Below are 14,727 nucleotides of genomic sequence, written 5' to 3' on the forward strand. Positions count from 1 at the left end.
CTTGTGGCCAAGAAGGCCAATGGCATCCTGGGGTGCATTAGAAAGGGTGTGGTTAGTAGGTCAAGAGAGGTTCTCCTCCCCCTCTATTCTGCATTGGTGAGGCCACATCTGGAGTATTGTGTCCAGTTCTGGGCCCCTCAGTTCAAAAAGGACAGGGAACTGCTCGAAAGAGTCCAGCGCAGAGCTACGAAGATGATTAGGGGAGTGGAACATCTCCCTTATGAGGAAAGGCTGAGGGAGCTGGGTCTCTTTAGCTTGGAGAAAAGGAGACTGAGGGGTGACCTCATCAATGTTTACAAATATGTAAGGGGTGAGTGTCAGGGGGACGGAGTTAGGCTTTTCTCAGTGATGACCAGTGATAGGACAAGGGGTAATGGGTGTAAATTGGAGCATAGGAGGTTCAAGGTGAATATCCGAAAAAAAAATTTTTTACTGTAAGAGTGACAGAGCACTGGAACAGGCTGCCCAGGGAGGTTGTGGAGTCTCCCTCACTGGAGACATTCAAAACCCACCTGGATGAGTTCCTGTGTGATGTACTCTAGGTGACCCTGCTCTGGCAGGGGGGTTGGACTAGATGATCTCTCGAGGTCCTTTCCAGCCCCTAAGATTCTATGATTCTATGATATAGATTGCATACTCTTGTTCTTTGTTTATACCTAAACTAAAGGAGAACTTAAGATGAACTTCCCAGAAATTCAGCAATACTGTGTTTTGATTTTCCTAAATTTTAAGAAGTGAGAGTTGCATGAAAATAATTACTACACATAACAGCCTTCATGTTTATAATTTCATGTTTAGCAATAGAGCATCAATTCACCTATTGATGGGAACACATTGAGCTCCTGTTTCAGCAAGGTATGTGAGCCTCTGCATAGTCTCACTGGAGCTAATGGGCTCACTTGCGTGCCAAAAGTGCATTCTCCAGGAGCTTGCTTAACCAGAACTTGAAACTGTTCTGTATCCTCTAAGAGTAACAAAAGCCTCAGTTATCTTTGGTTTTTGTTGTGTACCCTTTAAAAGAAAAACCTATGATCTCACTGAATTGGATTGTAACATTTTCATTGCCTTACAGAAGACAAGCGTCATTTTAATATTGGATTTCAAAACGTCAACAGGATTTTTCATCATTTGAAACAAAGAAAGATTAGAACTGCCACACATAAAAGTAGTATTTAAAGTTCATTCCCTAAAACCACAAAAAAGTCAGTCTCATTAAAGCATAAGATGAATGATGAGAAAAATCAAATAATCTAACTATTGTACCAACACTAAAGCAGAAGCAGCAGCAGTATCCTACTTTGCCCTAAGTAATATACAAACATTTGCACATTGTCTATAATGCCATGTTTTCAAAACCAGTGCCTACAGTTACAAAAAAAGAACAAACCAAACAATGAAAACCAAAACAAACAAACAAAACCCCAAAACCCCCACCAAATTAAAAAAAAAACCCCACACCAACCAAATCCACATTTGAACTGTTTACCTGTTCAATGCTAGGTTTCTCAAAGGGGGGACTTTCCAAAGAGCCTTCTACTACAGGTTTTCCCATCTGTAAAATGCACTTCCTCAAAAGCTGTTAAAAAATATACAATGTTTTTAAAATTAGCATATTTGCATGCATAGGGTCAAGAATTCAGATGTGCACAACACACTGCAAGCAGTGCTGAAAATCTCCTGGTTATAGATCTGCTTGTTTAGTTGTCTGAATATATAGCTACTAAACTTCATTGTTAATTCAGTTTCTTTGAAATGTGTGTAAGAGGCTTCTCTGAGCAAATGTAGGCAGGTGAGTTGGCATTTAAATCAACTGAGTTTTTCCTGATGTGTAAGTGAAGAGGGTGAGGCTTGCAGGATGCACAGTTTATAGACGGGAACTCAAGTTCAGCCCCTCAGTCATCTGGATGACTTTTGGAGTAAGATAAAGTACACTGCAAATACCAAAATGTCTAGCCCACAGTTAGCCACCAGAGCATCACACTAGACAGAAAGTGTCCCACCAGATGAAGTCAATAGATACATGAGGGGCAGTGAGATTAGCTTATGTGTGAGGGAGTGAAAAACCTCAGAAGTTACTACGTAAGTTCAGCTTACTTTGAACAGGTAGAAATAAACTTGCTTGGTGTCTGCATCTTCTTCTTTGTGGACACAGGTGAACAGATACTCCACATCCAACACAATCCCCAGAAGCCTATTCATTTCCTCTTCAGACACATTCTCCAGGTGAGAAACATGAGCAGCTAAACAAAATAAAAATTCAAACCTATTGAAAAAAACCACAATAACACAAGTATTCCCAACGGTAAAGAGAGTGAGCCTCTAATAACCTACTTAAAGAGAACATCATTAGAGGTAACTGAATTATGTGTTACATTGGAGCAATTTGTAATAGTCTAGGGGTGGTAATTCCCACAGCAGAGGAAAGATGGCTGGTTGGAATCATCTATTAACATACAAGCAGAACTCACAAGTACCATCTGTATTATATTTTGCAGTATAAATAAATACATGCATTTTTGTCCAAGAGCTACGCTTTTGAGACAAAGTTTCCTGACTGAGAAAAATAAATTCATAATTCACACAAATGAGGTAATCCAGGTGTTGATGCAAATAGCACCCTATTCTGTGAAGAGTATAAGAAAAAAAAAATAAGGTCTGTAAATACGTTCTTTGTTTTAAACTGGAAATTATTGGCTAAGTCTCTTACTTTCATATCACATAAGGTAAAACTAGACACACCATTACAAACAAAGCTTTTGCAGGTTGAATATGCTCATTTGTTCAGAAGTTTATAAAAAAGCATCTTCAAGTATCTTAATAGCCAAGTGACAATCTTCCTTTTATCATCTCCAAAGGTAAATACAGTTCCACATTTACAATTTTCAAAAGCTTGAGGTTTGTATGCATGAAGGGTGACATCCAGTTCAAGTTGGTTTGAACAACTGTGGGGCCAGTTCTTCAAAGGAAGGGAGAAGGCAATTTAGAATAGAAAGTCTCTTCCCAGAAAGAATCTATTTGCATCACAAAAAAGTAACGATCTTCACTGACTCCAGGCCAATGTACATGGTATGCATATCCTTTCCTCTGAAAGGACAAGAAAATATCCTTCAACAGAAAAGGAAAATTATATGAAAGGTTGGGCATATTAGATTTTCTATATTTGAATAGCTTTTCTCATTACGTACTTCTTAGATTATCATTATCAAACACTGAAACAGGCTGCCCAGAGAGGTGGCTGAATCACTATCCCTGGAGATGTTTAAATGACATGTAGATGTGGTGATTAGGGACATGGTTTAGCACCAGACTCGGTAGAGTTCAGTTAATAGTTGGACTCGATGATCTGGAAAGTCTTTTCCAACTAAAACAATTCTATGATTGTATTATTTCAGATGTGCCATTGTGATTAGGACTAGTAAGACATTTTCAACATAAATCTGATTTCTTAGAGAAGGAGGAAGTGGAAAAAAAATAATACTTGACTTGAAAATTATCGTATTTATTGGCCACCTGGCACACATGGTTTGCTTTGGGAAATCTGGTATGACACCTGCCAAAATGTATAAATTCAATAAATTTGTGCAGTTTCACATGGCCATCATGAGCTTTTTTTAAGGACAACTATCAGCTTTCTGGGCAGAATAAAACTATTTCATTTTTGTCCTTGAGCCAGACATAAAAGTTGAGTATTTCCAGCTGCCTGTTCTGATCTTGCAAAAGTAACAAATACCCTCTTAGATGAGCACTCCATTAGGCGTTGATAACATATTGAAGAAACCTTGCACTCAACTAACAAATGAATAAAACATCAGCATAAGAAGCCATTTCTAGGCAGTTTCCATAACAATACTGAAAATGACATTGACTACCTTGTGGCCATATTTGAACAAATTATTAAACTAGAGAATTATTAGCATAAGGTGAGTCTGAAAGTAACATAAGTGTATTACCAGAATGTATTTACTACCAGTTACCATCTACTGTAGAGTCACCAGTGTTTGTACTTCAGGCCAACAAACTATCTTTTTTCAGATGTTCACATCCCAGTCCCAAATTCTTGTGGTCACTACTAGACCAGACACAGTCCTGTTCACCTGCACTGATCAACTGGTAAACTCTCCCTCAGCTGCTATTATGCTTGCAAAAAATAAATAATAAATAAAAATAATAAAAAACCCACAAGTATAGGTTGCTGCTGTGTAAGAGGAAAGCAATCAAAAAGAGCAAAGCCAATGCACTAATACAAAGACCCGAAAAATATCAAGTTAATTATTTTAGTTGTGCATCTTCAATAGGGAAGTAGTTGACTGCACTTATCAGGAGCAACTAGAAAACAGACTAATGAGGAAAGTGTCCGTAGTTGACCTCAAAATCAGTGTGTATGTAAAAACACTTGTATATAGGAAGGGCAAACTCCTATCAGAACTCATGTAAGAAATACCCAAATATGCTACATGAACATGCATAGCAGGAACTGAAGACAGTGCTGGGAAAGAAAGGGAGACTAAGTGTGCATATAGTATATAAACACACTAATTAACCAGTTTTAAAAGTCACTCAAGGCCAAAAATTATTACCGACAGGAAAATGCAGCCTGTAACACAGGAGAAACCAATCAAATATAAAAGAAAAAAAAAAGAGCCTCTGACTACATAACACCCGGTCTTGAACCTAGTGGAGAATTCATTCTCCTGGCACCCACTTCAGCCACCACTTCACAGTGTTATGGTAGTGACCTAATACATCACTCAAATAAAATAAATATTCATTAAAAACCCAGTATTGAGCCAAGCTGTGGGACTGAGTCACAAAAAAAATACAAGTTGTAGAATAATAAATAGAAATAAACTCAACAGGTTAATACACACTATCAAATAGACTTACACACAAAAAAACCTGCACCGGCTTGAACATTAAACCATATCCCCCAAAAGAGATGCCTCAAGCAAGACAAATGTCATGGATTACCTTTGAAGGAAAATAGTAAGTTTTTTAAAAGGCAAAAAACCCCAAACATCCTACATATTACACCAGGTATGGCTTTAACATGTATAGGAATTTCTACATTGCTATTTCAATGGCTCTCTGAGGAAGAGAAAACGCAGCACAGATGCCTACAAACGCAGCCTACAAACATTGTGGTCAGCCTGGTTTTAAAGGCATTCAGGGGGAGCACACTAATTTAGAGGAGATGAATAGGAAAATTATCTTGGAAAACACCACTGAAAGACATTTTTGCCAGTGGTATGAGGAAGCAGCCAGCAACTAATTTGAGTTATTTCAAATGAAACATCATGCTCATTAGCCCACAGAACAAGAAACATCACCTTTTCTAAAACAGCAACCACTAAAAACACTGTTTGTTGCATAAGGTACATTTCACTTGTACTGGTTTTACAATACTGGCTTTCCCTGGTTCCCTATCTAATTAGAAATTTAAGATTTTTTAATAGAGCCTCAGCCTTCAGAAAAGCTGAATTTTCCTACAAAATACACAGCATCCACAAACTCTGCTTAAGAACTGGGAACTGACATACACAACATCTCATAAGATTAAAAAAAATAAATCCTTTTTCTTCAAAGGCCTGGAATGAAAGGGTCAGGTAACACAAGCTACCCTAACTGCGTACCCAAAAGCAGCATGGAGAAGCTGTGTGATAAAAAGCCAAAGCTAACTTGACTAACTTGGGTAAAGCACCCAAACTTTCTTTGATACTATGCATTTGTTAATGTTCTCCTGCAACCAAATCCAGAGGTTTGGCATACCAGGAAAGGAAAGACATTTGCTGAAAAGTCCAGAAATAGGTCAGCTGTAAGGAGAGCATATGAAGAAAAGCAAGTAGATACAGAAATAAATCCCAATTTAATATTTATTTTTTTTTAAAGTAGTTCTCTCAAAATATACTATTATTTGCAAAAGCAAAAAAAAACCATGAATCACCATGAAGATTTTAGATTTCCTTTCTCTTCTTTCACTATCCTAACTTTTGTACATCAACAAAATTGACACAGCAACTGCTTCTTTTCAATTAGTCCTGAATTTTATTTCATTGTAACTTTTTTTTCAGTATTTCCTAATGCATATGGAAAAGTCATCAGTTTTATTTTGGATAAGTACAAATTCCTAAAAAAACAATAGTGATTCATCAGTATTTTCAGGCTATGCCTGTAACAATTATTTCTTAGTCGAAAAAACAACCCAAAACACCTCATAACAGTATTTAACAGTGGGTTTTGAGCATTTGCTTCAAAGATATGCAAACTATATGCACAATAACTTAGGCAATGCTAAGATGTACAACCTCAGTGTTATTTTCTGTGGCATGGAAAAGGCATGGGTTTTTTTGCAGGAAAAAGTACCTGCATTAGCATTGTTCAAGAAAATGTTACAGTTTATTCTGTAGCAAGAACATGTAATACAGCCTACAAGACAGTCATAGAATCATAGAACATTTTGGGTTGGAAGGGACCGTAGAGTTCATCTACTTCCACCTCCCACTGGATCAGGCTGCTCAAAGCCCCATCCAACCTGGCCTTGAACAGTTCCAGAGAAGGGGCATCCACAACTTCCATTGGCAACATGTTCCAGAGTCTCACCACACTCACACTGAAAAATTTCTTCCTAATATCTAATCTCAATTTACCCTCTTCCAGTGTAAAGCTGTTCCCCGTCATCCTACCTCTACATGCCCTTACAAAAAGCCTCTCTCCAGCTCTCCTGTAGGGCCCATCAGGCTGCTCTTGGGTCTCCCTGGAGCCTTCGCTTCTCCAGGCTGAAAAGCCCCAATTCTCTCAGCCTGTTTTCATAGGAGAGGCACTCCAGTCATTCACACAATAACTAGGGCAGCTGACAGATAAAATAATGTGAGGTTAATGCATATGTTACACAAAGTAGTAAAATTGTAATAGGAAGCTTAAAAGTCCTTTGGCATTTTAACAGCTTAGAATGTCTGGGTTATTACAAGTTGCTCCTCAGTTTAATTTCTTCAAAACTCTCTGTAGGATATTTGTAACCCACTTTAATCTAAGTCGTTGACCTTTATGTCTGATCATAACCCTAATTTCCAGGTCTCAGCACGAACCCTTGACTTCCGTCTCTCAAGAGAGGAGGGTTCTGGGCCAAGGAGGCCTGCAAGAAGGAAAGCAGCAGCTTACCCAGCGCGTGGTTGCAGCTGCGGCAGGGCTCGGCCAGGCTGACCCCCGCCTGCTGCAGCTCGGCCCGCGGCGGCGTGGGAGGCGGGTTGGGGTTCTTCCAGCCATTGCACTTACAGGATTCCTCAGCCTGAAATCAAAGCAGAGGGGTACCCGATCAACACCATGAAACATAGGAACTCGCTGAAGCTTATTTCAAAAGCAATACAAAGTAACAGTATTAATTATAAGTTGCTTTTTTTTGTTTGATTTGATGGTTGGGTGGGGCTGTGGAAGGGTTTTGTTGTTGCTTTGCTTGTTTTTTTTTTATCTACCGCACAGATAGACTTCATTTTCTAGCAATTTTCTAGAAATAGAATAACAGCCCAAATAAAGAAACTAACACAGTTCTGGTAAGCAAACTGTGCTTGGAAAAACACACACACAAACTCTGGCTAATTCCTTTTTGTTCAAGCTCCTGCATCGAGGAAATATTAGAACATGTACTGGTACATCAACATGCACAGATTCTGCCACTGAGACAGTTTTAATTATTTAAACATAAATGGGTTATCTAACATGTTCATCACTGCTTTTTCAGCTATACTGGGAACAATGAATCATGCAACTAAAACCAAGCTCATGACAACCCAAGCAGGGTTAACTAAATACTGAAATAAGCAAACTAACTGCACTGTTGAAGAAAGCTGTCCAAAGCAAGGCTTGGCCACAAAAGCAACAGATGCCAAAGACAGTGATGCTGCCAACACAACCAGCTCCTTAACCCTGAACGTTTATTTACTCTCCCCAAGTGTGAAACACTGCCAATAGGCTACAGGTGAAAAGAGGTGACCATGAAGGAAGAGGTTGTGACTTGGGTAATCATATCTCAAATAATTCAGAAGTTCGAAGTCCCAATTCTAGCTACCCAAAGACAGGGGATTTTCTTCTGCATATCCAAACGATCTTAAGTTATTTTGATACTCAAGTTCTTCTAACTATCCTTAAGAGCAGACCTAATCAAAGGAAAGTGTGCTTTTCTACAGTTCAAAGGTATCTGTGCACTGGGCTGTAACAAGATACTCTTGAATTTGCAGTGCCAAGACCTCAGTGAGGAAAGTATGCCAACTGCTGCATTAATATTTAGGACTGAAACAACCTTAGTAGGCAAAATGGTGACATTAATATATCCAGCACTACTGTGTCATTTTTCAAAACTGAATCTGAACGTATTTAATGCAATCTATTTCAGGAACTCATTTCATTTTCCTTTATGTTTCCAAATGAAGGAATGTTTCTAAGGAATAAGCACCCAGGAGAAGCAGAAAGGATCTCAGCTTGACAGATCCTAAGTCTGACAGTTTTGTGGACTGATCATAATTTGTTCTTCCAAACTACTTTCAATATTCAGCAACTTGAGCACCAGGAAAACCGCTGCCTGCAGTTTGCTGAGCACCTCATTATGTTTTTACCATCCCTAAGGCTTAAGTCTTTATCCAGCTGGGCTCCTGGCCCCAGGTGCCACAGCCTCTGCCTGCGCCTGGGGTGGTCTGGCAGCTACCAAGGCCTGTGAGTGCCATTTTCAGCAGTCAGAGCCATCAGGATGATGCAGAAATCGACCTGTAAGTGCCCAGCAAAACCACTTGCACGTACTTCCCTTGGAAAGGGGACAACCTGCATTGCCTGAATTCCCTGGCTCCCCACACGCAGTGTGTGGGTGCAGGCTGCCTGTCACCCCATCTAGTTATGATGTAGCATCAGGGAGGTTTCTACGTGAAACTGAAGGAAGATTAAAACAATTTATTTTTTTCAAAGTCTCGTAAAATGCAATCTGGATGGATTTATGGTGAATTTTATGTTATTTTTCTATCATGTTTTCTACGAGTAATATGATTGGCAGAGAACTGAAGAAAGGCTGATGTTATTTTACAGCAGAAACTGTCTTTTACAATGTCACAGGCATTGAGCCAGTTTTACTTTTGTTTGTTATCCAGACCTACAGGCCCTCTTAAATTTTAATGACTAGAAAGAGAGCTCAGTGATTGAGTGACACCTGCGAACCAAGGATTGCTCTGGTGTGGGGACTTTGGACATCTGTGAGATAATGTGAAACCACACTTTCAGTTATCGTCTCAAGCTACAGAAAACCAATGCCAAATAAGCTATCCACATTTGCTCTGTGGGAGAGGCAATGTTGCCATGAAAGTTTTTTGCAGTTAAGGCAAGTACAGAAAAACTGTCACAGAAAAATCTGTCAGAGAATGAAATTATTGCCAAAGAAAATTCAAGAAGCAATGATAGAGAGATTGTCAAATGAAACCTGATTTAATGTTATTTTAGGGAAGTAAGATTAGTTCCTTTCCATGCAGCTGTCCAGACAAATGTTCAACACTGTAAATTACTGACATAATATCATGCTTATTATTAACTGCCTTAAATCATACCATAATGAAACACGTTAAAACCAAAACAAAACAAAAAACAAGCCCTTCAAACTAGGCACAAGCTTTTTGAGAATTTTTTCTCTGAGTGGAAGCAGTATTTTACAGAAGCTCATCACACAATGTTTACTATCAAGCCTAAAAACTATAAACAGTAACTACACAAACTTTAATGTCACACAATAATTAAAAGCAAAAGATGCAAACAAACAGATGTACAACTCGTGATAACAGCTCAGTTAAACTGCCAAAAAAACTCATCAACCCACCCACAGAAGGCTAAAAACAGTGTGTTGAACGGCGGGGTTTTTTCTGCCCTTTGCAATATTTCCTTGCCAGATCTTTTTGAAGCAGCTGTTAATTTGTATTGTTCAAATTATTACAGAGACCCATCTCAAACAACTACTAGGGTGGGTTTTTTTTCCTTAATCTCTCTATAAGACAACAGAAACAGCATAAATGTTCTGTTAATCAAGGGGAAACGCTACCCTAAAAGGTCCTCTTTTAAACTAGGCTTTCATTGTAGATGTTGACAGTGCAACTATTTTGCAGTGAATATGCAATGCGCATTCCTCACTGGCATAAATTGCTGAGTTGTTTTAAGTATTCAACAGCGTTTTGTTCATTTAATCCTTTCTTTGACTATCTTCAGCTTTTTCCTTTCTTTCTTCCTTTTTTTCTAATGCCACTCATCTGCTTTTCATTAGAAAATAAAGTATGACTTCACCTCTGCAAAAACTTTATTTAGGTTCAAAACAGTTTTGAGGGAAGAAAGGAAAAGAAGCTTTTAAACATCCAGTTCTCAAAGCCTTTTTTCTGGGACATCTGCAGAGCTTCGATAAAGCCACTGGAACAAGTGGGGGACTTCTGCCTTACTGAAGCCTGCAAAGTAATGACAGTCACCTTTGCAGGGCCAGGGATAACGAACACTGCATCTTTGTTGGCAGTTTTTAATAAAATTGGATGAGTGCAGTGTAATTGCATAGCAATTACACAATGTTAACTAGAAATAATGTGCATTTTGCACTGTACAATGAAATGTCAATAATTTTTTTTACCCCACCATGTCAGGTGGAGCATCACAATGTGGGAAATCAAACTGTGCAGTACCTCTGTGCAGTGAAAACCGCAACTCTTGCACAAAAAAAAAGTAGCTGTTCACTTTAAAATACTGAATATACTGACAGCAGGTAAAAAATGAACAGTGAAAAAATGCAGCACATTTTAACACACACTGTTAACATTTTTATTTTAAAAGGAAGCACTTCAATGTTTAATGGAGTTTCAGATGCCTAAATAATAATGAATAAATTAAGAATGTTAGAATAATTTATGGACTAAAACATTCCTCCCCTTTTTTTGGGTAGTGAAATGAGCATAACAACGTGCAAACTTCAAGATAACTTAATTACTAAGCAAAAGATCCCAACACTCCTAAAACTGAGTTTCAAAGCAACTGTTATGCTGGGCCTTTGGTTTCCAACTCAAAAACACACAGCTTGCCCTGTCTAGTAATTGAGATGCAAAGTAGACTCAGCAGATTATATATACACGACATTACAGATCTTACTATTTCCAGCAAGTATAATTACTCAAGAAGAAATATTCTTCTTCCCAATACAAAAGCCATGTGGAAAACCCTGTAATTTATTTTTCCCTGCAAGCAATAATTGGAAACTGGTTCTTTTATCAAAGAACATCACACCAACCATAACAAATACATTAATTTAAAATACATCTTTTTTCATACTTAAATTTCCAGTTACCAGACAGACAGTTAGACACTGCTTGAAGAGCTACTCATACATAACAGGGAATTAGCTGAACCATTTGTCATTAACAAAATAAAATAACCAGTTCAATGTTCAGCTCTGAGGAGATGTTCTTCATGTATTCATCAATCCAAGTATTATTCTATTCCCTGTATTTTCCAGTTTCACTGACAGAACAGATGCAGGCTACCACACAAAGCTGTTATTATTAACATAGAACAAATTGCCACCTTGTAAAGTTCATGGTAGATATCCTATTTAATTTAAAGCAAGATGCTTTAGCTGGACCTGTAAGACATTGTAAAACAGGTGCACCCCACTATGAAACTGATCCAAGAAAATCTTTAGATGTCTTGTATGTCTCCTATACACTTTTGCAGAAAACAGCTTTAATACATTCCCAGTTGAACTTCAAGGAGATGTACTTGCACTATACAGAGTCCAGCAAACAGTGGCACGTATTCACCCTACAAACACTCTTTTATGTATTAGGGCATGTAAATAGAGGTTACTCCAGGGGGAGAAGTGGGAAGTGCCTCTCCCAAGAGTCAGCAGTTGGTCTGGAGCCCAGGACTTGAACCTCTGCCACTCGCTCACCTGATGCAGGGCCTTGGCCAAGTCATCTCATTGTAACCCTTCTCACTTTTGTTTATCTAAATAAAGCACAAGGTCTTTCTTCAAGAAAGTATAATTTCCTGCTACATGTGCAAATGCCTTAGGCTACTGGGCTCTAATTATATTTATAATCCTCCATGCATCACTGTAAGATATACACAATGAGAAAGAACCAATTTTACAGAAAACTTAGTGTACTAAAATAGTACACATTTCAACTTGTTTACAAGAAAAACTCTCAGTGAGACTGGAAAGAGAGTTTTATTTTCACACGCTGTAAACTGATAGGGAAAAAAAGCTGAGCAGACTTCCTCCCACATCTTCATTAAATATATTTATGTGTGTAAGTTACACAGTGCTGCCTTCTATAAAAGTTCTGCAAGCTTCCATGCCTAATCCTCAAACTCATACTGGGCAAAACCAAAATGATGTATGCAGCCATTCATACATACACAGATATAACAAGTGCCAAATACAAAACCCTGCACAGCATACAGCACTACTGTGCACTTCCAAACGTCATGAAAACCATGCCAACTCCTAATATATATCTTGCTGTTCAGAACATTCTCATTCTGCTCAGAATACGTGCACACTGAAGAGGTCTTTGCAAACAGTCATTCTCTGTGTTTCCCATAAAGAAAGGGGATCACTGAAGAAGGACCAGGAAGTTTCTCTTAGAGGACTGAGCACCTTACTCCTGAGCAGTACCTTCCACCCTTTTCCACTCAGCATTTCCGCCATCACCAGTGAGACTCACCCTCTACACAGCCACCGTCCTCCCCATCTTATTGTGTTGCTGCTCTTCATACCTAGCAAACACATGTTCCCTGCTTCTGCTACTCCGTGCACCTCCTAATAATTATTTTGTGCTGAAGCAGCAGTATTTTGTGATTAATTTTATGTGGGAGAAGACCACCAGTGCTAAGAATGCCATTACATAATTTATGCACTCCAACTTGTACAGCTCTATGTAGATTTATGCAAGATTCACATATAGCCATGACTTGAATGAACACAATTCAGAGATGGTGTGTTTGCTTTCTCTCACTCTCTCGCACTCACAAACAGAAATGCAAAATAAATGGAAGAGAAATCACAGCCTAAAGAAAAAGTTCAAAGTTACACTCAGCACTGCTACAGCTTCTTGCAAACCACTGGAGTTATGAACCAACCAGTGTAGTTTTGGAGCACCTGCCAGATGTTCAGGAAGAAAAATAACACATTCTTCTACCCTGCTCCATCCTTCCCCCTTTATCCCACAGAAGCCACTTGATTAGTTTACAAGGAGCTTCCTGTCTGCCTACTTGCTTCTGTTTTGAGACAAGAAAGCAAGCCACTTGCCACTGAAATACTGAAGAGAAGCAAAACAGCAATAGTAGGTTTTGCATTTCAGTCTGAACACAGAGCAGCATTTAGTGCTGTACCTGTTCCTAGATCCTGATGGGAGGAAGAGGTCCTGGGATGTCTCAGTCATTGGTCCCACTCCATCCATCACTAGAGTGCCAGCATGCACCCAGGACTTCTCACAGAAGAGAGCCAGAAAGGACACCTCAGCAGAGCACCAGCAGTACGAACTGTCACCACACCGTACCCCACCACCAGAGCCCTGTGAGAGGAAAGGAAGGGCTGGCAGCAGGCCATGGTGCACCTTCCTCCCCTCCCAAATGGCACTTTACTCCTTTCCAAGAAGGTACCTGCAGCAGGTGAGGCTGGTATGTCCCTGAAAAAGCAAAGCATTTGAGAGGAGACAAGGCTGTCCACACTTCCTCACAGCACAGCTACCTTTGTGTAGGTAAGAACTTCAGGGAAAGGCTTTTGCCCTCACTAGGATTATCTGCAGGTACATTTAGAGAAGAAAAAAGAACTGACTAGGGAATGAAAAAGCAATTCACAAAACAGACACATACTCTCCTAACAGTGGAAATCTTACCCCACAACCAGCTTAGTTTAACAGCAAGTCTTGGTATGATTAAAATATGGGGGCGCAAAGGAGACTCAACACTGGGAAAGCTTCAAACGACAATACCCAGCCTGCAACAAGGGCAGCAGGTTTCAAGTGCACTAGCTACTCTTTTCCTGACACTGTGGTGTTTAATCTTGCAACGTCCCACATACACACCAAGGCTGAAGTAGAGGTGCCTGCACATTTGCTAACAGCTACGAAACTGAAATGCATGTGGCTTCCTTAATCTGCCCTCACATGACAGCATTGCACCATGTCTTAGCATACCGTTACAGCTCCTCACCCCAGCAGACAGGGCTACAAAGCCATAGTATGATGCTTCCTTATGTACGTCAGCGTTTTGTTGGGCCTTTCACTTGATATTTGCCATTTTGAGGCTCCAAAGTAAGGGCACAGAGAAAGTAAGATGCACTTTTCTCACAAACAGCTACTTTCAACGCTGAAAACATTACTAGTGAATGGCAACTACTTGGCGACCTGATCATGTCAGACCAGCCGTGCATCCAGGAATTGCCCCGACAGTAGCAGCGCAGCCAGCGGCCCGTGCTCCCAGCAGCCCGTGCTCCAGCACAGCTTCTCCTCTGCATGTGCAGACGCACGGACGACGATGCCACTTGTCACAGTCTCTGAAGATGGGAGCGACAGCTCTGAGCAGGCTGCTCCCGTCTCCCACAAACAGGCGAGCCCCGCTTCTCCCACCGAGATGTAAACTGGAGGTGGAGGGAAAGCGCCTGTGGAAGGAAACCCAAGGGCAGCTCCCTTGCCCAGGAGAGGCAAGCGCCGGGCAGGCGCTGCACGGCCG

At 39.9% G+C, this 14,727-nt stretch overlaps 1 protein-coding gene across 1 annotated transcript in view; it reads right to left on the reverse strand.

Moving 5' to 3' along the window:
* KAT2B (K(lysine) acetyltransferase 2B) overlaps positions 1-12,703 on the reverse strand; it is a 40,515-nt gene extending 27,812 nt beyond the window's left edge. The window contains exons 1-4 of the mRNA XM_010007627.1: positions 12,671-12,703; positions 7,156-7,282; positions 2,095-2,240; positions 1,487-1,576 (exon numbers count right to left, since the gene is read on the reverse strand). Coding sequence (XP_010005929.1) covers positions 1,487-1,576; positions 2,095-2,240; positions 7,156-7,282; positions 12,671-12,703 — 396 coding nt within the window. The remainder of the gene's footprint in view (positions 1-1,486; positions 1,577-2,094; positions 2,241-7,155; positions 7,283-12,670) is intronic.
* Between the last annotated feature and the right edge of the window lie 2,024 nt (positions 12,704-14,727).

This window comes from Chaetura pelagica, unplaced genomic scaffold, assembly GCF_000747805.2.
Source record: "Chaetura pelagica isolate M959 unplaced genomic scaffold, ChaPel_1.0 scaffold10, whole genome shotgun sequence".
Classification (NCBI taxonomy): Eukaryota; Metazoa; Chordata; class Aves; order Apodiformes; family Apodidae; genus Chaetura; species Chaetura pelagica.